This window comes from Lactuca sativa, chromosome 2 (assembly GCF_002870075.4).
Source record: "Lactuca sativa cultivar Salinas chromosome 2, Lsat_Salinas_v11, whole genome shotgun sequence".
Classification (NCBI taxonomy): domain Eukaryota; kingdom Viridiplantae; phylum Streptophyta; class Magnoliopsida; order Asterales; family Asteraceae; genus Lactuca; species Lactuca sativa.
In genome coordinates this window covers 52,599,472-52,627,045 of record NC_056624.2, presented here as the reverse complement: position 1 = coordinate 52,627,045, position 27,574 = coordinate 52,599,472, and the positions used below count along the sequence as shown (strand labels likewise).

General features: G+C 31.3%; 1 protein-coding gene across 4 annotated transcripts in view; it reads right to left on the bottom strand.

The window, feature by feature from the left end:
• LOC111907137 (glucomannan 4-beta-mannosyltransferase 9) overlaps nucleotides 1-25,838 on the bottom strand; it is a 34,947-nt gene extending 9,109 nt beyond the window's left edge. Inside the window, exons 1-9 of one of the 4 annotated variants that reach the window (XM_042899053.1) lie at nucleotides 25,282-25,838; nucleotides 25,076-25,174; nucleotides 23,877-24,129; nucleotides 11,878-11,988; nucleotides 11,658-11,794; nucleotides 11,459-11,572; nucleotides 11,194-11,393; nucleotides 10,922-11,116; nucleotides 1,686-1,740 (exon numbers count right to left, since the gene is read on the bottom strand). In XM_042899053.1, the coding sequence (XP_042754987.1) occupies nucleotides 1,701-1,740; nucleotides 10,922-11,116; nucleotides 11,194-11,393; nucleotides 11,459-11,572; nucleotides 11,658-11,794; nucleotides 11,878-11,988; nucleotides 23,877-24,129; nucleotides 25,076-25,174; nucleotides 25,282-25,611 (1,479 nt within the window). In that variant the 5' untranslated portion in view covers nucleotides 25,612-25,838 and the 3' untranslated portion in view covers nucleotides 1,686-1,700. Of the gene's footprint in view, nucleotides 1-1,685; nucleotides 1,741-6,336; nucleotides 6,890-6,938; nucleotides 7,244-10,921; nucleotides 11,117-11,193; nucleotides 11,394-11,458; nucleotides 11,573-11,657; nucleotides 11,795-11,877; nucleotides 11,989-23,876; nucleotides 24,130-25,075; nucleotides 25,175-25,281 lie in introns of those variants that run through there. The other 3 variants (XM_023902926.3, XM_042899052.1, XM_042899054.2) reach the window with 3 other exon arrangements.
• Nucleotides 25,839-27,574: the final 1,736 nt, after the last annotated feature.

Here is a 27,574-nt window from a genome sequence, read left to right as displayed (position 1 = left end):
TTTAATTAATTGAAATATTAACATAAAAGAATATAAAAACAAATCTAAGGGGTAAAATAGTCCTTTTAAGTTGATAGGGACTAAAAATAATAAAAAGATCAAATTTTGGACTATTTGTGAAAAAAAAAAAAAAATTGTGTATCAAAGCCACATAAATTTACCAACCACAGGGACCATTTTTGCGATTTTGTCAATAAGTATTATAGCCTAACAAATAACTTAACAACCAGACACTATTCTTTATTCAAATAAAAGACTCAAAATATATGTCTTATTTTATTGTTTTGCCAAGCAGCTTTTATGTTTTAGATTTCTACGTATGTTAATAGGATTAAACTCATAGTTGACTTTTCCCAAATGTGTTGTCTTCAGTTGGATTTATCTATGCGTTAAATAGCTAAAGTAAATCAACAATCAATGATAATTATTATTCAAACAGATTTTATCATTTTCTGTTTAGATATTGTTTCATGATCTGTTAAGTTTTAAAATTCATATATTATTTGGTATGGACCTTGCATTTAGTGTTGTTTTATACAATTCCAAATTAGCCCTTATTGCTTGATCAAGACGTCAAGCTTGTCTAGTGTCCACGACTCCCATGTTAACTACATTATAGAAACAATTAAGAAAAAAAAACAATTGGGCCGATCTTGGTTATTGGAACCGGGCAAGTAATTTACCAAAAAATATTTAAAATCCCCGCCATCCAAGAATTACCCTCATGTACCCTAAAGTGGACTGGTACGTATCATCTTCCAAAAATTACCATCGGTATACCCTCTCCACATACGTTGCAGCATCGTCTACACAGACGACAATCACTAGCAATTCTTCATCACCGGCGACCACTATCTACTCTCCCTTTACCGCCAGTGACGATCAGTCAAACTCAGTCGTCAATTAGCCATAAACTCTCCATAACCGGCAATCACTAGTCAAACCTCCGCTACCACCTTCACAGTTGTCGATCGTCGTCGTTCACCAAGTACGTACTTTGTTTTTTAGTCGACCCTTTTGAACAAAGTTTGTTATGATTTTACTATGTAAGCACACTAACATCTTCACTCTTCTTCACAGTATCAGTAAACAACTAAATACCCAATTGTATGCAGAGTTGGTAACTGTTAACGATGTTTTGATGATATATCAACTTCATTCGTCAAAAGAAAGAAAATAAGGAAATCTTTGTTACAACTTACAAACCACATTAAGTGAATGCAGAATAACAACGAATGCAAAAATTAATTGAATGCAAAACCAAATTAATCTAATGAAGAAGGGATTTAATATTTTAATTGTTGCATTGGAGAATAAGAGATGAAAGTCACGTAACCTGAATAAGAATGGCAGCAGCAACTAGTTAACATGTAGGAGGTTTTGCAATATTTAAGTAGGTTTTATTCTAACTAATTAGGTTAGGGTATAATAGTACAATCATATAGAATTTAAAGTAATAGTTAAGCTGTTGGGATGAATTTAAACTAACTGTTACTATTGTTCTTTTCTGTTTTGTTTTTATTATATGAATCCACTATTAATAATAGACTATGAATAATATAAAAAAGTAAACATGTGATTGTTTAATGAATAATGATATGTTTTTTTACACTTTATGCAATTATGGGTAACATGTTAAAAAATATTAATATTTAATTATTTAAGCAAAATGATGTTATTCTGAAAACCATTTTACTAAACTAACCTGATAGTTGAATTGAATGTGAGTTCTTTAGTAACCTGCCCACCCAACAATGGAAAATATAGAAAGGAGTAAGAAAAGCGCCACATTGATAAGGGAAAAGACTGAAGAAAAATTAGCAACATTGCATGTTGATTTCGATAAGCATAATCAAGATATAGGAGAGTATCAACCTAAATTTGCAACTTATTGTGGAGTCGCGGCTAGGAGTAGGATTTCTATTTTTAAAGATAGTTGGGATAAAGTATCTAAGGCAGAGCTACATGACTTGTGGTTGGACATTAAGGTATGTATTTATAACTTGCTAAATGTTTTTTAATTAATAATTGTTACTAATAGGTACTATACTTTATTTTATAAAATAGAATTATTGGAATATACCAAATGATGCACCCAAAAAACAAACACTAAAAGTATGCAACAAGTCATGGAGGGCCTACAAGTCGACTCTTGTTAATGATTTCATGGACAATGATCTTGATGCTTCAAGTTTTTACCCGTACCTAACCAAAGAAGCATGGGAAGATTTTGTTAAGCTAAAATCCACTACAGAATTCCAGGTTGGGCTTTAGTATCTATTTTTGATATTTTTATACAATAAAAATTCTAATTGCATTTATATGTGTGAAGGAAAAAAAGGAAAAATGGGAAGGAGACTGTGAAGAAGAACAAAAATCCAGCTCACTTAGGCCCATTAGGGTATCGTGGGAACAAAGCTCGGTGGGATAAAGATATCGAGCTAGGTGCAAAAATAAAAGGACACCATATATCAAGTGAGCAGGCAAGAGATTTTATCTACGCTAGGACAAAACGCACTCCTTCAGGGGATTACGTTGTAGTGCCTGAGAGTGAGCAATTAGCAGATGAGTTTGTAAGTGTACTTTATTTTCTTCATCTCCATATATCATTTATTTAATAAATAGGTTTTAATATAATCCTTTTCTTTGCATTTACAGATATCAAAAGATAAACCCGGAGTTGATTTGATGGAAGAGGTTTTAGGAAAAGGGCACCCTGGTCGCACGAGGGCGGTAGGTTATAATGTCACTCTAAAAGAATCAAGGATTAACCAAGGAAATAGGAAACAACAAGAGTTACCAGATTTGGAAGATTTGGTGACGAGGCTAGAGGAGAGATTGTTTAATAAGTTATATGAGAAGTTATATGATAAGTTGATGACTGATATGGTGCCTGATATGATGGCTAAGGTGGTAGATACTGTCGGGGACATGGTCGACTCTATGGTGGCTACTAGTGTGAATCATGGCATGATGCAACATGATGATACTCGTAGGAACGAGCCAATAAAAGTATGAAGCCCGAACTTGAAGAAACCTAGTGTTCAATCTACAATGATGGATGAATTAGATAATATAAAGGTATGCATTGTTTCTTCGTACATAATTCATTTAAACACATATAAACAAACTAATTAAATGCATGTTATATATATATATATATATATATATATATATATATATATATATATGTGTGTGTGTGTGTGTGTGTGTGTGTGTGTAGGCTCCTATTGACTGTGAGTTGCTACTACCATCGGATACAGAGCATCATACAATTGCCGAAGGGAAAGTCTACCCATCGGAGAATGGAATGTTACATGGGATACCGCTAAAAGAACATCATGTGAAGGTAACTGTACGAAAGATTTATGATGGTTATAAGTTGTTCCCTCTTCCTGTGCCGACTGAAGAAACATATACTTTGGGGAATGCACTGTATGGTTTTACTCAATGGCCACGAAGTTCAATTGCTCTAGTTAAGGTAAAATATAAATTTCCTTTATTTTTTAATATTATAGTGATATGTAATGAAATCAATATGTAACCATTTCTAAACTTCCCAGCCCACTCCAACTGTGCAAAAAGATCAAAGACCTTCCCACACATCGACAATGGTACCAACGTCGACACCATCATCAACACAGGTTGATACTTATCATAATCCTTGTGATGAAGTAGTAGCTTAACCTTATTATTAGTCCTTAAAACTTTTAGCTGATCAAATGGATTTTTAATGTAGGTACACCAAAAAAGAAAGTACGATGAGACCAACAGTTTGCCCCTTGTAAAGAAAATACGACAATTTGTAATGCCAAAAGAACTAAATGGCAGGCCGAAGATCAAGTTAATGTATAAAAATTTTATGAGCCGCAAAATTGAATATCCAATTCATGTTAGAAGTGAGCCAGGGATCTTTGGAGTTGGGAGGACTGAGGTTCTAATCTATTCAGACTTGATTAAAGAGCTTATGACGAATAAGCAACTCGATATTGATTCTATTTTTTGCTTTCAGATGTGAGTATGTTAACATTTAAATAACTAATATTTCATAGAAGTTTACCTTTATAATATATATATATATATATATATATATATATATATATATATATATATATATATATATATATATACATATATATATATATATATACATTTTTTGTAGGATGCGACATTCAATGTTTCAACACGATAATAAATGTGCCTTCATAAACCCACAAAAAACCACTAGCTTGCAATGTGGAACCGATGAGGAATTCGGAACAAATAGTGTTGTAAATGAGTTGGTTGATGCGATGAACTTTCATCACAAAAAAGATATTTTTCTAGCACCATATTTGCAAGGGTATGATATTCTAGAAAATGTTATACGCCTTATATTTTTGTCAATAATTTTTGCTAATATGTTTAAACTTTACTAGGTTACACTACATATTATTTGTAATCTGCCCTCGTCAACATGCGTGCTACATTTTGGATTCATGTCGAGGTATGAAGACGTTTGAAGACTATGATATCGTAACACATATCGAAAAGTAAGAAGTTTATTATTTTTGTATTTTATGACTGCTATTTTTTCTATGGATTCTAAGAAATCAATAATGCTTACTTTTTTAGAGCTGTTGCAATGCTTAATAAACAATCCAAATCCAGATCACGTGCAATGACATGGACTTTCGCAAAGGTAACTAAATTTACTATCAATTATATATATATATATATATATATATATATATATATATATATATATATATTCTCATGTGTATTTTATATTTAGTGCAACCAACAAACGTCGAATTGGGAGTGTGGCTATTACATCTCAAAGTGGATGCATGAAATGATGTTATACAGACAACGGGGATTTCCTAAAGTAAGTAGTTTTTTTTTTAAATTTTAAAATTAAACCTTAATGTTTATTAAATTAAGTATTTTGTATTACTTTGTATGTAGAACCTTTGGAACGATAAAACACCATTTTCGGATGCGGAGTTGGACGATTTTGTTGAGTTTTGGATGACATCTTTTGTAGAGAAGTATTTGAAATGAAGCTATGTTACATGGTTAGTTGTTTTTACTATTATAATGGTCTTTTCTATCTTCCAAATGATCTGAATTTGGAAATAAATTACAAAAATGTATTTTTTTGATTGGATGGAAATGAATAAAAAAAATCTTAATCTTAAATTATCATTACAATAACAAGTTATTTATGTTAAATGATTCTTTTAAGCTACAACTTAATTGTGTATATTGTCAATGCTTTCAACAAATTTGGAGTGACGAAGAAGACAGCAAGAGCTACATACGAAATATGTTAGATTTGGATCGTTTCAAAAAAAAGATTTGGAGATGGAAATAAATAAGCAAATGTAATTAAGATTTTAGTTGAACATAACACGTTGTTTAGTTGATTTGTCTGATATTGAACATAATATATAAATATATTTTTTTTATATTGTATTGCAACTTAGGTTTATTTTATCACATTCTAGTGGATGATAAAATATTGGCTCATAAATATGATAGGGTACTTCTAGTAGATACACCAATTATAAATATGATAGGATATACATAGAATACAAGATATATATATATATATATATATATATATATATATATATATATATATATATATATATATATATATATATATATATATAAAATAAGATACACCATATAGGATACGACAAGAAGGTAAATAAGATACACCATATATGATATAAGATACACATATAGGATACGATACACCATATATAATACACATATAAGATACGGCAAGATAAATAGGATACACCATATATAATACACTATAATATACGTACAATGTACACCCTTGGATAGCATACGATTGTTTTAACCGTATTCTGTTTCTTTTGTAATAGGATACACCCCCAATAGGATACAGATGATTATCCGTATTATATTAGCAAAAACAGTCATATCCTATTCCATGTTTTCTAGTAGTGTTATATTAGTATTTAATATAAAAAGTTAACAAAAACTCAAGTATTTTAGTCCCGATAAAAAAAAAACAAAAAAAAAAATTGCACCTTGAAAAAAACTCGCGTCATATCGCGATAAGGTGCGCCTTGACACGTTATTTGGACGCCACGCTTAACAAACCCGCCTTGAACGTTTTCGTAACGGCTACACCACGCCTCACGCCATGACACGCCTTGAGGCGCGCCATGGCGCGTTTTTTAGAACCATGAAAATAACATATGACTAACACATGTCATTGCAAAATATGTGATGTACAACAACCAAACCTTCAAGAGCAATGTTTTTAGGAATGGTTACGAGGCTTTATCGACAAAACCTATAATTACACGTCGTCAATGAGTACTTAAAACATGTTTTTCACAGGGTTTAGCTATTTAAAATAAATGAATATTATACATGTTCAACAAACAAGAATCAAATTTCAAACAAAATCTACATAACCCCGTAAATACAAGTAAACCTTCTACTTTATGAACTTTCATGAAACATGAAAAAGGTACCAACCTTTTCTTCACCATTTCTTGTCCTTTGTGTGCTTTTATGATTCTTTGAATGGAACTACAACGGTTTACCTTTTTGTATGCAAACAATACGGTAACGTTCATTTAAATGAACTAGAAGAAAGTTGCATTTTCTCAAACATTGTATGGTGTAGCTAACGAAGAAATGATCGGGGCACAAAGATAAAATAATTGTCGATCAAAAATGGCTGACGGAGAATGTCATCTAAGAGCTGGGAACTTGAGTGCCAACATAACCCAAACCCATTACGATGAAAGCTATACCTTGTACACATAGGTAAATGTAGTAGTAATGCTTTCCAAATGCAAGATCATAGCAACCAGATACAAAGAGGATAAGACCCACACAAAGCTCTAGCACAAAAAGCCTGTATGAGTCCAAATATATATTGTTAGATCATTATTTATATATATAATATATGGTAAGCTAATTAAGGGGGTTTTTAGGTAACTTAACCTATGTAAATAATTTTATCTATAAGTATATGGTTTCTTTCTCTCATCTTATATCATCTTGAATAAATACAATACATATTCTTAGATTTTAGTATTTCAAAACACGAGAAATAAATACTCCCATCAATATGCTTTCTCACATTGGTCTTGGAATTTTTTCGTCTATTTTCATTTATCTTTATGACATATAGCAGGTAATCACTTAGGTGTTGTTTGTTTTTTCGAAGCAAAAATCCATAAAGTCTGCGAACCACCTCTGCAACCCTCTGCGGTAAAAGAGGTGGATCAAACGGCTGCAGACTATAGTAAGAAGCGTGTTTGTTTTTTTATCATATGCATGCTGCTACAGATATTAAAAAATTAAAATAAACTGATTTTATAATCCGAAAGTAGTGTTTTAATACCGAAAATTTAATAATGTATGACATTTCGGCAAAAATTTATGATATTTCAGCAAAAATAATGATATTTTAACAAAAAATAAAAATATTTTAACATAAAATAATGATATTTTATCAAGAAATTATTATTATTCAATATAAAAAAAAGAAAAAAAAGTTCAACAAGAATAAACAAAAAAAAACGAAAAAAAATGTGAAATAAGAATTCAACAATATATAATCAATATTTTAGCAAGAAAAAAAGAAGAATAAGAGGTTGGAAGAGGTAGGAAGAGGCAAAACAAATGCTGAGCCAAGAAGAACACGCGCAGAGGTTTTTTAATCTAAATACTTCTGAAAAACAAATAGCTATGAGATGAAAGTGTTGCGTTTGTGCTGCGCCGCGCAACAATAAAAGGTTTGAAGAGATTTTTTCCAAAAAAACAAACAGCATCTTAGATGTTGACTTTTTCGTAATCTATTTTTGGTCAATAATTTTTTTTTTTTTACATCAATAGGTTCTTCAAAGAAATTATTAATATCTTTTTTTGTGTTTTTAAATCATTATTATGGATGTTTATTATTTGCTATTAATATAATTAGTTTCTATGTTATTAGCTATATTTTATTTCTTATAAATGATATTTGGATTACAAATTAGTTGATATAACATTAAAGCTGGTTAACTATCTTAGATAACGGGTTGATTTTTTTTTTATTTTTTTATTTTTTTATTTTTTTATTTTTAATTTTAATCTTGTTTAAATTATACGGAGTACTAGTTTCTTTAATCAAATTTCACACTTTAAATAGTTTTTGAAAATAAATAAAATAAAAAAGATAAGAATTAGTAATTTTGCTTGAGTTATTTTTTACCTGCTTATGAAAATTAAAATATTTCAACACAATGTATTCATACCAATATAACTTATATTTGATTTGTATTTGTTGTAATCATATTAGACTTATTGTAATTGAAAGTTTTATTTTGTATTGTATTTAGTATTATATAAATGTCTTTATATTGTATTATAACTTTCCAGGCTATATTATTTTTGGATTGTTTTGTTACACCTCATGGCTCTTATGATGGGTTAGTGCCATTACAATGACGACATTGAGGAACCACCACATCGTTTAGTGGAGGTGTTCGAGTGAAATCACTTTTAATAACAAAAAATGTGAAATTTAAAGTCTATAACTTTTACTTATTTATTCAAATATGTGTAAGGATTAACAATTTTTAAATTATATATAATTATTAGATTTTTACGTTTATTTTAAACTATCATAATATTTTAAATACTTTTAGTAATGATTTTATTTGGTTTATTGGTCCTATTTAAAAGATTGTCATGTAAGTCAATTTTAAATTAGTTAATTTTAATAGATGTCAAACTATTTGAATCTCATGCATTTGAAACTTTAATGATGTTTCAATTGTCTTTTAATATTGATTGTAATCATAAATCATAAATATTATGATAAATTTTGATATTAAGTATTGTTTTAATATTAAAACTCCAGAGCTTTCAACTAATTAACTATTATAAGTTAACTATTTTGTAACTCATAATATATTAGTTTGTTGATTTATAATATATATAGTTAATGTATACAAATTAAATTGTTAACTTCAAATTAAATATCAATTAACCAAACAAAATTTTGACTAAAAGTAATTTATTATAATAATAATTTTTTTAAATGTAGTCTTTAATTATTTAAAAATAACTTTTTTTTATAATATTAAATATCACAACTAAATTGAAATTGCAAATCCACACACAACCTCTACATACATTACCTTGAATTGAAATGATCATAAAATATATCTATCTGATAATGGTTAAAATTTGCTAAAAATGAAGAAGTCGATTTATTTTTATTTTCATATGAACTCATAGGTGGTGGTTATTGAAATGATGTGGTTTTAATAATTGTCTAGTTTATCGTATATTTAAAGTAATTAGAAAGTGTTATAACAAATAAATATAAAAACTATCGACTTTAAATTAATAACAAGGATCTAATTATTTATAATATTATATATTTATCAATAATTTAATTATATTATTGTAATTAGTGTAATATGTTTGTCATAACTTTAACCATCATAGTTTTATTCATGCACCATGCATGGATTTTCGCCTAGTTTATTATGAATTTGGTAATTGGTACTTTGCTAAAAGTTTTAGAAATTAATGCATTTCAATGTGAATTGATAGTTTGGTATTGTGCTAAATTGTTAAGTGCTTAATGTATTTGTTATGAATTTTGGTAGTTTGGTGTTTTGCTAAATTGTTAACGACTTAATGCATTTTATTGTGAATTTGGTAGTATAGTATTTTGCTAATTTGTTAAGGACTTAATGCATTCGTTGTGAATTTGGTAGTTCGGTACTTTGTTAAATTGTTAAGGACTTAATTCATTTGTCGTGAATTTGGTAGTTTAATCGGTTGCCAAATTGTTAAGGACTTAATGCATTTGTGACTTAATTGTTAAGTACTAATTTGGTTTTTCTTAGTTTGTTGTTTTAACTTATATACTTATTTTGTAGATGGATATTAATGCTTATCTTAAAAATTAGGTGTTTCTAGTGGCATTGAGAGGTATGGTTTGATCTTTTACTACTGAAGATAACTAAGACGAAGAAGAGAGGGATGACAGAGATAACGATAAATCGATGCTATTATATAACACAAAAGTTAAAACATATATTATGGATATTTGTAGTATTTATGCTTATTATATGTATGTAAAGCAGTTTGTAGATTAGTATTATTATACTATGGATTTATATAAATTGCTAATCTGTATGGAAATAAATTTGACATTTTAAAAAAGTAGGCATTAACGGCCACATCGGTACGGGCAGAAAGAAAGGCTTAGCGACAATGTTATTAACCGTGGAGACGGTGTTACCAACAATTCATTAGCGGTCTTCTAATTAGCAGCGATATAGGAATATTAGCGACAACAGTCAATAGTGATGAAATCAATAATAACGTCCTCGACGATTAGCTACGTAGCAGTTATGGCGACTTAGACCACCCTGTCGCAACTAGTTCTCTTATTTATTGTTGTGTATGTGTGCAAAAAAAACATTTGTTAGGACAAAAATTAAACACAACGGTGGTCTAAATTAATAACTTTTCAGTAATCGATAATGATGAGGGGGGGGGGGGGGGGGGGGAAACAAATTTCTTTAAGAATCCAACATGTTTGTATGAAAAATATTTGTTGATGGGTTTGAGAAAATAAGAACATTTGGTTGGAGTATTTCAAAATTTTCATTATAATCAATCTTTAGTTTACTAGTTTTTCTAAAATAAACTAGAGTTTACTAGTCTTTCTAAAATAAATCATTAATAAGGGTGAAATTAAATACCATCTTATATTTTCTTCATACTTATCCTCCTATCTATATGAAATTGTGACAAGTGTAATATTTTGATAATCTTAATAACATTTTAAGACACTTGTCATTATTTCACATGGGTAGAATAATAAATATGAGTAAAAATAGGAGGATATTTAATTTCTCTTGTTAAGGATACATACCTTTCACTTAGCTTGAAGCTAAGTCTTCCATGTTGTCTAGTTCCGATTTTATCCTTAGAAGCATCTCCATGTTTTTCAGTTACAACCCATTCGTTCACTCTTTGAGTTTCAAAGAGTCCAATAAACGTAGCCTTACATCGATGGAGGGACATAGCATTCTCAATTACAATCCAAAATACCACCAAATATAAGGACCTACAAAAGAGGATGGAAGTATGACAAACATCCCATTCCTATTAAAAAGACTAGCAATGATATTAGAGAATAAATACCTTGGAGTCCCAACAGCATTTAGGATAGTGATGATGGTTGGGATGTAAATCGTACCCCACCTTGGAACTTCGACTTCAGGTACCCACACACATATAGGAATTACAACACAATAGAGCATGAATGTAACAATATGAGCCACAATCTTCCTTACGAAGAAGAAACTGTATATTAAATGTAGCTTCTTCCACAATGTAACTTTCTGGATAACAAAGTAAATGATTCACAAATCTTCAAACTAAACGAGAAAGAGAATAATGATGTTACCTCACTTATGATAATCTCATAGACCATTTTCCTGAATAGGTTTGCCGCACCGCAAGACCATCGGTGTTGTTGATAACGATACGCTTTCAATGTGCTTGGTAGTTCGTTTTTAACCTACGTATCAAAATATAAAGACTTAAATTAAGATATAAAGAAAGGTTATATTCATACTGGAAGTAATACATTTCAATTGATTTACATTTATTGAACCAATGTACAAGAATTTCCAGCCTTTAAGACTAGCTCTAACTGCTAGATCCATATCTTCAACTGTAGTACGATCCTTCCATCCTCCAGCCTCATTAAGTGCAGCCATTCGCCAAACTCCAGCAGTTCCTAAAAAAAACATATAACGGTACAATTTGATTTAAAACGGTGCTTTAGAACCTTAAAATTAAGTTCAACAACATTTCTATTACCATTGAATCCAAAGAATGCATAAGTAGAAGAACCAACTTCTTGCTCCACTTTGAAATGGTAGTTAAGTGACATCTCTTGTGTTCTTGTCAATAAGCATTCATCTGAGTTCACTATAACATCATGACATTGCCACCATAAAACGTATTAATTAGTTTTTATTTGTTTATATTATATTCCCCAAACACCATATAAATGAGACAAGCATAGAAAACGTTGGAATTTCTATATGTGTATGTTAAGGATACGTAGCATTTGAACATACTAACGTTAAAAATAATGCATACGGCAAAACTTTAGCCGGTATTATCCTTTAATTTAAAGAAAAACTAATTAATTTATTTTCATTAAAGGGTAAATTAACAATCGGAACATGCTGACCGAGCACAAAGATACCTTGACAAACCATGATAACCTTCATTTTAAGTATATACCATTCATACTCTATGATCTAAGTTTAATGGAGATGAAGAACATACAAATTTAATGGTACGTAAAAGGTGACATCAAATGATTCCTATTAGACACTCATAGGTCTCTCATACGTTTCCATTCTTTAATGTGATTTTTCATCTTTTTGTACTTTTCCTTATTCTCTAAGGGTTGTATATGTAAATTATTCTTATTATAAAATGCTTGCTTCTCCACGGTATTTGGTATGGAGACTCTTTCTGTCATGGTATCATTTGCCTAAAGATCCTATTTTTTCTCATTTCCTTCTCTGCACGTTTTCTTTTTCTCTCTTCTAATCCATGGCAGGTTCCACCTCCACCGATACTCTCCTCCCCATTAACACTCTTATGCATCTCATTGCTATTCGCCTTTCCCCCCTCAAACTATTTGTTATGGAAGAGTCAACTTATTCCTCTCCTCACACATCAAAATTTGATGGGTCACGTTGACGACACCTCCTGTACTCCACCCACAGAACTCCTCGTTGATGACAAATCCTCACCAAATCCGGCGTACTCGGTATGGCTTGCTGCTGATCAGCGCACCGTTATCATCCTCCATGCCTCTCTCACTGAAGAGGCCTTCTCTGAAATTATTGGGCTGGACACAGCTCGACAAATATGGGTTGCCCTTGAGACCGCCTACAGCAACTCTTCTATCGAGCGCATTCAAAACCTACGCGATCAGCTCCGCCAACTGTCTTAAGGCGCCTCTACTGTTACTGATTATGGTCGTAAATTTAAGACCATTTGGGATCAGCTATCGGCGATTGGTTATCCCGTTGAAGAATCTGAGAAGGTTCATTGGTTTTTGTGTGGCCTTGGCGGATCCTTTGAAACATTTTCAACTGCTACTCGAGCCTCTCGGTCACCCCTTCTCTTTCGGGATCTTCTTGCGCAGGCAGAGGGGCACGAATTGTTTCTCAAGTCCATTCATGGGTCCATCGCCCCAACTGTTGCGTTTACCGGTTTGTCTCGTGATACTATCTCTAATCAGGGTCGTGGTGGTCGATCCTCCTGTGGCGGTCGGGAACGTGGTCGCCGTCCTCCGCACTGTCAATTGTGTCGTACAAACGGTCATTATGCTAATGTCTGCCCTCGTCTTGCCACCTATGCCACCCATGCTCCCGCCTCTGATGTTGATCTCGCCAAAGCTTTTCATGCCCAATGTCATGTTTCTTCCGCCGGACCGGATTGGTATGTTGGTTCCGGTGCGACGGACCATATGACATCTACTTCTTCATCGGTGACTCAACCCGCACCCTATTCGGACACCAACCAGGTTACCTTTGGGAATGGTCAGGTTCTTCCCATCTCACATGTTGGTGACTCCTCTTTTAATAATAATATTAGGCTTCGGGATGTATTGGTCATTCCTAAGATTACCAAAAAACTTTTATCCGTTAGTAAATTAACCATTGATAATAATCTGGATGTTTTGTTTTCTCAACCTTATTTCTACATTCAGGATCGATCAACGCGACAAATTCTTGCTCAAGGTCGGTGTGAACGTGGCTTATATGTTCTCTCTACCAGTCCTCGGGCGTTTTTTGCCTCCACCAAGTCAAATTTGAAGGCGTCCTTTGAATTGTGGCACTCTCGGTTAGGACATGTGTCCGTTGACACCATTTTACTTTTAAATAAACAGGGCCGTTTGTTGGTTACTTCTCTTTTACCAAACCCGATTGTATGCTCTCCTTGTCAAGTTGCTAAGGCACATCGATTACCTTTTGTTATAAATGAAAAGCATTCATTAAACATATTAGATTTGGTGCACTGTGATTTGTGGGGACCCTCACCTGAATGTTCAGTTGATGCTTATCGATATTATGTTGTGTTTATGGATGATCATTCTAGATTTACGTGGTTTTATCCTCTTAAAACCAAATCTGATTTCTATGCAATCTTCGATGTATTTCTCAAGTTTGTTCAAACACAATTCACTCGCAAAGTAAAGGTTTTTTCAGAGTGATGGCGGCACCGAATTCTTGAATCATCGTGTTTGCAAATTACTTAATGATAATGGCACATTTCACCAGGTTTCTTGTCCATACACTCCTTAACAGAATGCTCGGGTCGAACGCAAACACATACACATTGTTGAAATGGGTATGGCAATGTTATTTAATGCACACGTCCCTCCATCGTATTGGGTTCACGCATTTAGTTCTGCAATCTATCTAATTAATCGCTTACCTACTTCGGTGTTGCAGAATAAATCCCCCTTTTAGCTTGTATTTAATCGGGCTTCAACTTATGATCACCTTCGACCATTTGGTTGTCGTGTTTACCCGTACTTACGAGACTATGCCGCTCACAAACTCTCTCCACGAAGCCTCCCGTGCATTTTCCTTGGTTACTGCTCTCGTTACAAAGGTTATCAATGTCTTGATCCTGCGACATCACGTATTTATATCACTCGGCATGCCAAAATTGATGAACAATGCTTTCCTTTTTCTGGTGGTACGTCTCAACTTCCGTCAACCATGTTAACCTTGACAAATTTCTTGGATGATCACCCATGTTCCCCTGTTGTACCGGTTGTTTCGCCAACATCGCCGTCAGCTCCGGCCTCTTCTTCGACATTGCCTGCCTGCGACCTTTGTGATGAGACACAATGCCCGCCTGTCTCCTCTGAATCTCTGGGAGACCATGTGTTTTCTCAGCCCACTACCGTCCATAAGGAGCCTGCTACACCCGAGCCCACGATTGTTTCTGACGAACTTGCTACGCCTTTGCAGTCAGATTCACCCGTTGTTACTCCGACCCCTGTTCCTTCACCCACGGGACATCTAATCACCACACGAGCCAAGGCTGGGATTTTCAGACCAAAGCATCGGGCTGATTTGGCCCACACTTCTTCCCATGCGCTATATTCAGCGCTTTTTGCTTCCACGAATCTGAAAGGGTTTAAGTCCGCTGTAAAACATCCACATTGGTTGACTGCCATGCATCAAGAAATGGAAGCTCTTCACCGGAATAATACTTGGACATTGGTTCCCCGACCTGAACATCATAACATAGTGGGTTGTCGTTGGCTATTTCGTGCCAAATATCATGCTGATGGTTCAATTGAAAGACACAAAGCTCGTCTTGTTACTCAGGGGTTCAGTCAAGTCCCGGGGATTGATTATTCTCAAACTTTCAGTCCGGTGGTTAAGGCATCTATTGTTCGAATTGTGCTCTCACTAGCGGTTCTTAACAACTGGAAACTCCACCAACTTGATGTTAACAATGCTTTTCTTAATGGTGAGTTGCATGAGCTGGTATACATGGAGCAACCACCGGGCTTTCAGGATCCAACTTTACTTCATCATGTGTGTCGTCTAAACAAAGCTCTCTATGGGCTTAAACAGGCTCCGCGGGTTTGGTTTCATCGGCTAAGCACCTTTCTTATTGATAGTGGGTTTGTTTGTAGCAAGGCGGATACTTCTCTGTTTGTATTCAAACGGGACTTGTGCATCTTGTACTTGCTTGTCTATGTCGATGATTTAATTTTGACTGGAAATCAAGAGGCTGTCATCCAGTCTTTTATCACCAAACTACACGATACGTTTGCTATCAAGGATCTCGGCCGCCTTAATTTCTTCCTCAGGCTTGAAGTCATCTATACTGATACTGGCTTATTTCTAAGTCAATCTAAGTATGCTCATGACATTCTTCAGCGAGCGGCTCTTCTTGACGCCAAACCAGCTACCACCCCGCTTGCTTCCAATGCTGCCTTTGTCACGAGTGGTGAGCTATTTGATGACCCGACTCACTATCGGTCTCTTGTTGGTGCACTGCAATACTTGACCATCACACGTCCTGACATTTCATATGCGGTAAATCAAGTTAGTTAGTTTCTTCAGAGTCCTACGCGTTCTCATTTTCAGAGTGTCAAGCGCATTCTCCGATATGTCAAGGGCATTATGTCCTTTGGCCTCACATTTTCTCGCCATAACTCCCCTGGTCTTCTTGGTTATTTTGATGCGGACTGGGCTCGGTGTCTTGAGACACGTCGTTCTACTTATGGCTACTTAATTTTTCTAGGCGGCAACCTTGTATCGTGGAGTGCTAAGAAACAACCCACCATCTCTCGCTCGAGTTGTGAATCTGAGTATCGTGCCATGGCAAACACTGTTGCGGAAATAATATGGATCACTCATTTACTGCGGGAGCTGCATACTCTACCTCCGGATCGACCAACGCTTTTATGTGATAATAAAAGTGTCTTATTTCTCATGTAAAATCCGGTCTCTCACAAACAAGCTAAGCACATTGAGTTGGATTATCATTTCATTCGTGAACTTGTTTCTTCTGGGAAACTTCACACCAATTTATTCCTACCAAGCTTCGGGTGGCGGATATCTTTACAAAGACTCTTCCCCGACATCAATTTGAGTTCTTCCGCGACATGTTGTGCATCAAACCGCCACCATTTCGCTTGAGGGGGGATGTTAGACACTCATAGGTCTCTCATACGTTTCCATTCTTTAATGTGATTTTTCATCTTCTTGTACTTTTCCTCATTCTCTAAGGGTTGTATATGTAAATTATTCTTATCATAAAATGCTTGCTTCTCCACCGTATTTGGTATGAAGACTCTTTCTGTCAATTCCATTGAATAGAAAGACGTAAAAGTTCACAATTATAACATGAGAATCAATTTACAATGACTGGATGAATATAATATAGAATTCACTAAATAACCTTCTTTTTAAATAACCTTCTTTTTGTAAGTATATACGATTCATACTTCATGATCTTAAGTTTAATGGAGATGAAGAACATAAAAAATTTAATGGTCAGATTTTGAAGGTAAGTAAAAGGTGACATCATATGTTTCCATTAAATAGAAAGAAGCAAAAGTTCACAATTATAACATGAAAATCAATTTACAATGACCAAAATGAATATAACACCAAATATTTAGTTTTACATTATTATTAATACTAATACCATGGTATTATAAAGTATTAAAGTAATATAATAATACGTTTGATTTCCAAGGGGTGTCAATGTGTAATAGCAACGTGTTGTCAAGTAATCTTAAGGTCACGGGATTAAATCCTGTTAAATAGATTCATCTGATTATCACAACTTAATTTTTCATTATTATATCACATTATCAAGTCTTGTTCGATACTTTTGATACACGTTTTGATTCGTTGAATAAACAATAATTTTATTCATACAAAATAATTTATGTTTTAGAATATTATACAGTGCAATCTTCTAGTAGAATTCTGTAAAATATAAATTTGTATATATAAAATAACTATTATTTGTGAGATCCAAGTATTAAATGAGTTTATTTAAAAAAAAACAAACATTAATATATCTAACTATTTAAAAAAAAATTAATTTATGAGGAAAAAAATAAAATATTAATTATTAAAATTGAAATGCTTATTTATCTTTTAAATTTAAACTAATAATTTAAATAAATAAACAACTAAAATAGTTGAATGCAATTTTGGAATTTAAAAATTATAATGAAAATTGCATTAATGAATTAGATATATACATCTATTAATACATTTATTATATTTAAGTATTGTATGAAATTTAATAAAATAGAAAAACCCACAAAATGACATGTAAATATAATTTAATTTAATTACCATAAAATGACATGTAGCATAATGTATAAGAAGATGGACAAATAATAAAATTATTTTTATTTATTAAAGAATATTATATAGGAATCTATTCCCATATTTGTTATTGACTTGTTCATTAAAAGTCACGAAAACAAACTTTTTTTTTAAAATACCTACTTAGTTATCGCAATTCAACTCAAATATGAAACAACTTGATAGGCTTGTTTATAATATAATATTATAACAACAAAAAAAAAATGTAATATTATAATTTGATAGAATTTTAAGAATCTTATACTTAATAAGAAACAAATACTCAAACATTATCATAGAAAACGTGAAAGTTAAATTTTATATGCACAGATAAATAAAAGTAGCAAGAAATTGTATTTAGTTATCTATTTCTAAATGAAGATCGTAAATTTATCTTATGCTCTTTTTACTTTGTAATAATGATAGTAAGAAATTGTATTTAGTTATCTATTTCTAGATGAAGATCGTAAATTTATCTTTTGCTCTTTTTACTTTGTAATAATGATAATGATAATTATTATGAGTGCGTATTGGATGACTTGGTGAGCTAAAATCGAACCATAACCATTATAAGCGGTTAATGCATATTATTAGTCAATGTGTATAAGTTAATATAGGTTTTGGTTAACAGATGTAGTCAGTTAATAGTTATATTTAATGATTAATATTAGTTAACCATAATGGTCCAAAATGACAAAAAGATAATAATAATAATTTACTATAAAAAGTGAAAAACATAAAGTACATTGCTATAAAAAGTGAATGATTAATTTGCTATAAAAAATAAAAAAAAATAAAGTATATTGCTATAAAAAGTGTATAACCACATTAATAGGATAGAAGATCGTAATCCATCTAATTCTAAATAATTACCCTATAAAAAATTTAGTTCCTAATATAATTACATATGTTTAATATTTTATTATATTAAAAACATTTATTAATATTATTGGTTTGGTTCGACTCATAATGGATTGCTTTTAAATGAAAAATTGAAAAAAATGTATTTTTGATTCATAAAAATTAGAAACCACACCGCCTTTTGTAATAATGGTCCAGTTATATTAATTTGGTTTTGATTCGGTTAATATGCTCATCCCTATTAATTATTACCGTTTATTTAAAGTTAAAATATTTTTTTATTCATATTAACACTTTAATTGTAAATACTAATGCTTTAAACATGGGACGAAACTAAATTTTTCTTTTTATTAAAAGAATAGAAAAGGAAAATTAATTCTTCCTCGCCCCAAAAAATGATAAGGGTTTTGGTAGATTTAAGAAGAAGAAAAAAAAAATCCAATTTCTTATTGATGTATTCCGGTTACTTCGGATCCCTTTGAAACCTATAGGAACATGTTAACAATCAATGTCTTAAGTTTTGAGGACAAAAACAATTATGCGCCACCACAAATCGTATTATTACAAGAATCTCTTAGCTTATTTGAGATCAAAAGTGTTGGACAATAATATCACATTATCAACATATTAATACCTATATCATAATAATCTATTCATAATATTCTTAATTTTTTTAAATGTTCATAAATGTGTCACATGTTTATTTATTTATAATTTTAATTATCTTAGATCATAAAAGTAAAACATATATTTTGGGTAAAGAATATTATGGGCGTGTGTGGGAGATGATGTTTTGGAGCTTCTAACTTTATGTAACGTTTAAAAAAACACTATCAGTTACTAGCTACCCGTTATTCTTTCTAAACGTATATTATATATAATAAAACTAAAACAAAGTGTTGATAGCCTTTTATAGGCTTCTTTCATATTTTACATAAATAATCCGTATTATTCATGAGTGCCAATAAAATAAATTAATTAAATAAGGTATAATTGTCATTTAATATGTATTTAACATATGATAGTTGACAGTTTTATTCTTAAGGACACGTCATCAAGTTTTGAAAACCATGGAATGCATCATGTCAAAAGTTCAAAAGTTGGACTAGGGATGAACTTTTAACCCAAAACGGAACTAGAAGAGGTAGGAACCGATTAGTGGTATTCAGTCTAGTTCCCCTAATTCACCATTTTGGTTTTTGATTCTTTTAGTTCTGATACGGTTCGAACCATTTTCTTTACCAAACACCTTCTTAGATAACACGCGTCCTAATAGAAACGAAATGGAACCGGTTGCAACTGGTTACTGATATTCGATTTGTTCTTAGTCCATCATTCACTCCTTAACCAGTTTTCGGTTCTTTTGTTTTACACCTCTAAGTTAGACTAAAATAGATATTAGTGCTAACCATAGAGTCCAAAACTATGGTTTACGCTTACTTGATTTTATTTAATTATTAATAAAATAATTACCACTACATCATTGATCACCATTACACAACCATCAACCACCACACTACCAGACCCAATATACCACATTACCATCACTACTATCATAAAATTGAAATCCCTAACTAAAATATAAACCCCAACCTTAAATCATAATGAAGACCCTAAACCATCATACAACCACTACAAAATTTAAATCATACTTAAAAATTAAATCATATCAAGAAATGATAGATGGATAACGGAGTTATGGTTGGAGTTAAGCGGGTGGAGTGAGAAAACGAGTGACTTTCCTTTTGCTCGACGATGGTCCTAAAGGTAATAAGTTGGTTTTCTTTACAGTCATCCCCGAGAGAGATAGAGAGAGCCATGGATATATATATATATATATATATATATATAGAGAGAGAGAGAGAGAGAGAGAGAGAGAGGGGTGGAGAGAGAGATAGATAGATAGATGGATAAAGAGAGGGAGAGAGAGAGAGAGAGAGAGAGAGATTATACAAGGATGCGGTGTCAATTTATGACATGACACAACAAATACACACGAAATGAAATCTGGACGAAATCAAAATTCAAATTTGTGTTCGTGTCAAATTCAAAAAATACGATGTTGTATCGTGTCTTGTTCGTGTTCACAAATCGACACGAAATTGACACGATTGAACATGTGTTTTCCGTGTGTGCCGTGTTATGTTTAATTAAGTATGAATTAAATAAACTAATGGTTATGTAATGTTATCTTTGTCGTTTTGTCGTGTTTTAATTGGTTCGTTTTCGTGTTAGTGAAAAAAAAAACACGAAATCATATCGTGTCGTGTTCGTGTTATATAAAACATTGTCATGCAGTGTCGTGTGAGACAAAAACATGTCTACCCAATTTCACAACCCTAGGTGGGGTTTTCTAGAAACTCAAAGAAAAGATGGTGATCTAGTTACCGTTTGCCAGGTTATAAACGGAGGCGGATTATCTCTTCAAAATAGAGAGGTAAAGAGCGTGATATTTTAATGTATAACAATCTCATAGGCCGCTAAGTGTGTAATTTTTTGAAAACCATAAGGAAGAGCCATATGACCATATCAATTTTTGAGACCGAAGGGACCAAAAAAATATAACGTACTATTTAGTTATGTAATAATTTGAAAATAACAAACGAAACAGAAAAGCATATGCCAACCAATGGACAGATAATTCAAGTGGCAGTAAACGTGGGAATCTGTCTAACTAGTGGGCTCCCTTCACTTTCTATAGAAAATAAAATTTTATTTTATAATTTTAGATTTAAAAAAAAACATATATTTTAAAGTTTAAAAGACCTTTTTATGTATAATTTTTTAAATTAACTATCAAACAAATCTTTAATAAAATTAACTTGTATTAAATACAATTATGCTTATTCGATTTTTATATTAATTAGAAGATAGAGAAAGTGTTAGTTATAATCTTTTCTACATATAAAAAGACAATAGACTTCCAATTTTTATATAATATTGATTGCAGATTTGCAGTTTTAAATACCAGAGCTTTTAAATTGTTACACTTTTTCTTTATATATTATTGTTCTTCAATTAGTTTATATTTTATTTACATAATTTATTTATCAGTTAATGTAGATATTTAAATTTCAAAACAAATTATAATATTTATAAGATAAGAATATCTAACGAAAATGACTACAACACAATGTATTTGACCAAAATTTTCTTCTCACTTTATAGAAAATATCATCGAGTGCGATACAAGGCATCCCGGGAATCAATAAATATATAATGTATATTGCTTTCTCAATTGCAACGAATATTTTTCATACCCCTATTCTTGAAACTATAATTTCGAATTGTCTAATACTATCAGTATTTTTTTTATCAAATCTTATCTTTTAAGTTTTTGTAAGTCCAAGTGTATTATTTTTGTCATAAAACTAGTTGGAAATTCTTATATAGTAGTGGTCATTTTAATAATAATAAAAAACTGTACTATTTTCTTATATTTCAATATTTAAAATGTTCAAACTTGTAAATATCCTTATTTATATAGAGGACAAGATAATAAGTAACTGAACACAATACTAACATTATAGTTCACCGTTTTACGTATTTTAAAGTTATTAACACCAATATAATACCATTTCAATGATATTATAGTTATCCTCCACATTGATATAATATAAGGAGTGTGTATGATAAAAACATTATCTTTTATTTGTTATATGAGTGTTTAGAAAAATAGTTGAAAACTTTTAAAATATGTAAAATTACATAAAAAGACAATTGTTTAAAAAATATATATAAATATATTTTTAAGGACAATTATGTAATTTGAATTCAAAAGCTGAGTAGCTTTCTGTTAAACACTATATGTAATAACTTTTATATTTATAGCGTTTTATTTAAACTAAAAGTCAAACACTCATACCACCAAATGAAGTTTTTTGTTTAAACTGAAGCGTTTTGTTCAAAACTAAAAACTAGAAACTCTGAAACGCTCTCAAATATTTTTTTCAAAATTGATCTTTACTACATATTAACATTTATTTTATACTTAAAAAAATATTTTAGTTATATAATTAGTATAATGGTTAATGTAATGCATTTATAATTTGGTAAAGTATAGTATATTTATTAATATTTAATATATAAAATCAATTTTGTTTTCATAAAAAAGTGTGGCACCTCCGATTAGTTTATATTTTTTTTGGACAATTTTATCTTGTAAACAATTCATCTGATTATTTTTATTGGTCTGCTCTTCGTTCAAGGTAGATAAAACAGATGTAGATTTTCCACCTCTAAAGCTATGGGGAGTGTCGCTACCACCATCGTTAGAACGTGTTATAGGCGTTGAACACCGCCTCCTGGCTCGTTCCATGGAGCTTGCTGGGGAAGGCTTGTCAACACCATAGCGAGAGGAGAGAAGAGTGAGAAGGGGTATTGATAGCTTCTAATTGGTTATTGGTTATTATTTTCTTTTTTAATTTTTTTCCTCCAAAATCACCTATATTAAATTAACACACTATCACTACCTATCTTTTTTGTGTTAGACATGGTAAGCTTACATGGTTTCAAAAAAAAACTAAAAAATTCTATGTGACAATCTGCTAAAAATGCTATTCCTCCCTCCAACCTAAGATTATAGCATCAGGTCTCCACAAGAAAGAAACTCTCTAAAAGCGTCCATCACTACATGCTAAGTTTACGTGGCTTCAGAAAAACTAAAAAATTCTACGTGAAAATATGTTAAGATTACTAAGGCCTCGTTTGTTTTTCTACAAAAGTACTTTTTGAGCACTTTTTCTTTCTAGCGGGTAGGCGTTTCTCAAGTGCACGTTTTTTTCCACAAACTTGTAAAAAGACAAAAAAGATTTAACCACTTCCAAAACAAACAACACCTAAGACTCCTTCTAGCCTAAGATCACAGCATTAAACCTCAAAAAGAAAGCGACTCTCTAAAAGGGCCCGTCACTTTAATTTATGTTTTTTGGACTAATTTAATGTGTTTATTACATGTCACTTATACATACCACATATTTACCAATTTTATAGTTAAACGTCTAATATTAAGTGTAAATTTTAGAAAAAGACATAAAACAAACAATAAATAAGTTTTAGAGGAATATGTACCGAACTTCCAACGAGCTTGAACAAGACCAAGTTCACTGTTATAATGAAGAAACGGGATAGTTTTCTTGAGAAAGTCAGGTTCTGGTTGAAAATCGGCATCAAAAATAGCCACATACTCGCACTCATTAGCATAACAATGCTCTAAACCTTCTTTAAGTGCTCCTGCTTTATATCCCTTTCGATTGTCTCTCACTTGATAATGTATGTTTGTACCTTTACATGCCCATTTTTCACACTCCACTTGCACCATACCCTAATTCCCCCATTTGAATCCAAACCAATGGTAAAATAAATTTTACAAAAATCAGTATCTAATTATGATGATTTTTTTTTTCATATAAATAGCCAAGTTTTTGGTAAATAGAACATATAAATACTGATTAAGTTTTTGTTTACTCAATGGCATTTTATATTTTTTTCTAATTCATGGTGTTTTAGACGAAATATGCAACTGCCATATCTTTTAGAAACAAAATAAAACATTGTAAAAGAGGGTTGGTTATCTTATGACGTGACACCGACTAAGCATTTATTTATGCAACATTATTTTACTAATATCAATTATATACACTATGCTTCAGTCAATTAAAGATGATATAAGTAATATATTACATATGTTAGTCACAGAATAGAATATTATTAAACAAATGAATGTTCTAACTCTATTTAAACAGTTTTTCTTTTTGAAAAATAAATAAAGTTGATTGTTTGAAAATTTAAAGTGTCTTGTCTTCATTTATGTTTGAAATCTCATATTTTAAAAACTCATAAATAATCACATGCCGTAACCTTTTAGTCATAAATAAACAAACTTTATTTTCCTTTATAACAGAAAGCACTATATGTTATTGGTGTCACGTTTCCAAAAACCAATAATAAGAAATTATACTTTATTTATTTTGGATTGCGTAATGAATAATAGTAGAACCAAGATGGTCCTTGATACAAAATGGAAAATAAAATTAAACTTTTTATGTGGCTCTTAAAAATACCATTGCTAATAAAAACATATATATATATATATATATATATATATATATATATATATATATATATATATATATATATATATATATATATATATATATATATATATATATATATATATATATATATATATATATATATATATATATATATAAGATAATATACCAAAAAAAACGGTATTAATTGTACTAGGTTTGATATTTATTAGTTACCTTGATGATAGGATCCGTTGAATCATCAAGAACTTGAATCACAATACGATCAGCCGGCCATGAAAGCCCACATGCAGCTCCAATGGAAAGCTGATAAACCTGTTTTGAATTAAAAAAAAAAAAACAATAAAAACAAAAACAAAACACAAAACACAAAAAACCAAAAGCAAACATAGAGGAAGGGGAATGATGAAAAGAAAACAAACTTCTTTTTCATTGAACATTGGAATTTGAACAAGAACAAGTGGGTAAACAAAGCTCCCTGATTCAAGCTCATCTTTGAATTCTTCCCATTTGTAGCGTTTTTCAATCTTTCTCCCAAACAAATAATTGAATGCAATCACCAACGACATGTAAACCATCTCTATGAACAACATTACAGACATCGCAAGAGCAACATACATCAATGTTCTCAGAAATGGCACCAAAACTGGCACTTTGAATCGTTCCCAGGTCTCGATAAGTTTCTCAATGATGTCGTCTCCATCAACTGTAAACGATTCTATTGCAAGTTTGATTGTCGAAAGCCTCCTCATTTGGTATTGTTTTCTTGTTTACAAAGAAAGATAGCTGTAAATAGTGCAAAGAGAGAGTGCTTAGTTTTTTTGTTGTTTTGGGACAGGATATTATCGAAGGGAAAGCCGAAAAAATGGACTTTAAACAAAACCCATCTAAGTTAGAGCCGAATGAACAGTTAAGAATAATGGAAACATAAAAGAATAATGAGAATGGTTACAGAGAGGATGGGCATATAGGCATGTGCATAGAAAGATAATAGACAATTTTGTTTTAAAGGCAAATTACAAAATTTATACTTTATTTTATTTTCTATTATTAAACATGTCCAATATTCAACCATGTCACTCAACATTATTAGACAAAATTTCTTATGGTTTAAAAAAATTCCTTAAAATGGTCTTTTTTTTTTTTTTTTTTTTTTCTTTTTTTTCAACACAAGTTGTCACACCAATAGTCTTTATGTATAATGACAGACGTTAAGTTCTCTATAACTTTGCATACGAATCATTTATGAAATATTTAAAAAAGTCATTTAAATTTTATATTAATTATCATAAATCAAATAAAAACACAATAAAAAGTAAAACATAGAAAATGTAATATTTGTATAAATAAAAATAAATAAAACATACTAAATTCAATCAACATGTAAATATATTTATTTAATATTTTTTTATGTAAACTTTATCTAAAATATTTAAACTATAATATATAATTAAAAGAAGAACATATGGTAAAATAATTAACCGTCCAATAAAAAAAATGATATTTAGACAACGTTGTTATTCTGATATAAATTTTAACCAAACCAATTGAATTGAATTTTATTTTGTTCTATTTAGTTAATATATTTAAAGTCAATACTTTTTATTGATTGTCCGTATTTTATTTTTAATTGAAGACAACAATGTACTTATATTATAAAACAAAAATGAAAACTATAAGAAACGAGATTTTTAGATTAATTATGTTGTAGAATGTTATTTTGATGCTAAAAGCATTTTGGTCATTTTTATGTAATTAAGACTTGTGAAATGTTTTGATAATATTTTATGATTTTGTCAAAGTGTTATGAAGTTATTACGTAACTTCCCAAAACTTAAGACCAAAAATTTCATTTTAATTATAATAAACCATCAACTAAAACATCTATATAAAAACCATACAAGAAAATCAGAGTATGTCAATCAAACATCCCAATACATCAGAGTCATATAAAGCAGAAATCGTGGTGTGTGCGATGTGATCATCCCGAGCTCTTCCCTTTCGATCCGGAAGTACCTGAAACAAAAACTAAATCGTAAGCACAAAGCTTAATGAGTTCCCTAAAATACCTCATACCATACATATCAAACATATAATGAGCCATGCCCAACAACCATCGGGCCCCACCCGACTTCCGGCTCCGCTCGGAACAGATCTGTCAAAACATGAGATGTGCTCCACCCATCACATTCATCAGACCCCGCTTGACATTCATACAAGCACATAAACACATGCAATAATCACTAAGATAAATAACATACAATACTCCCATCAGGCCTCACCTGACATCGAACCCCGCCCGGAATACATATCACATACTACACATGCAAGAGTCACACAGACAACTAACATCCTAATCATAATAAATCATGGGCCGACATTGGTGCCTTCGATTGCCAAGTACAGTGAGGAGATTCACCTAAAACTGCTGAAAATCAGATAAATGCTCGGACTGCTGATCTAGAAAAATCCCTACGGTAATCAATCAAATAAAACCCTAATTAATAGTTGAGCCATAAACCATAACTAGGAATCCATTCATTTGTCTAACTCCCAGAGTAAAAGACTATTTTACCATTTCCTCACTTGGCCTAATAACCATGGCTTGACCCAATGATTCCAAACGCCCAATATGATCCAAATTCCTAAATAAGGCCCAAAGCCCCTTATGGGCCCAAATCCAAGAAGGACCGAAGTCTAACAATAACCTAAAGT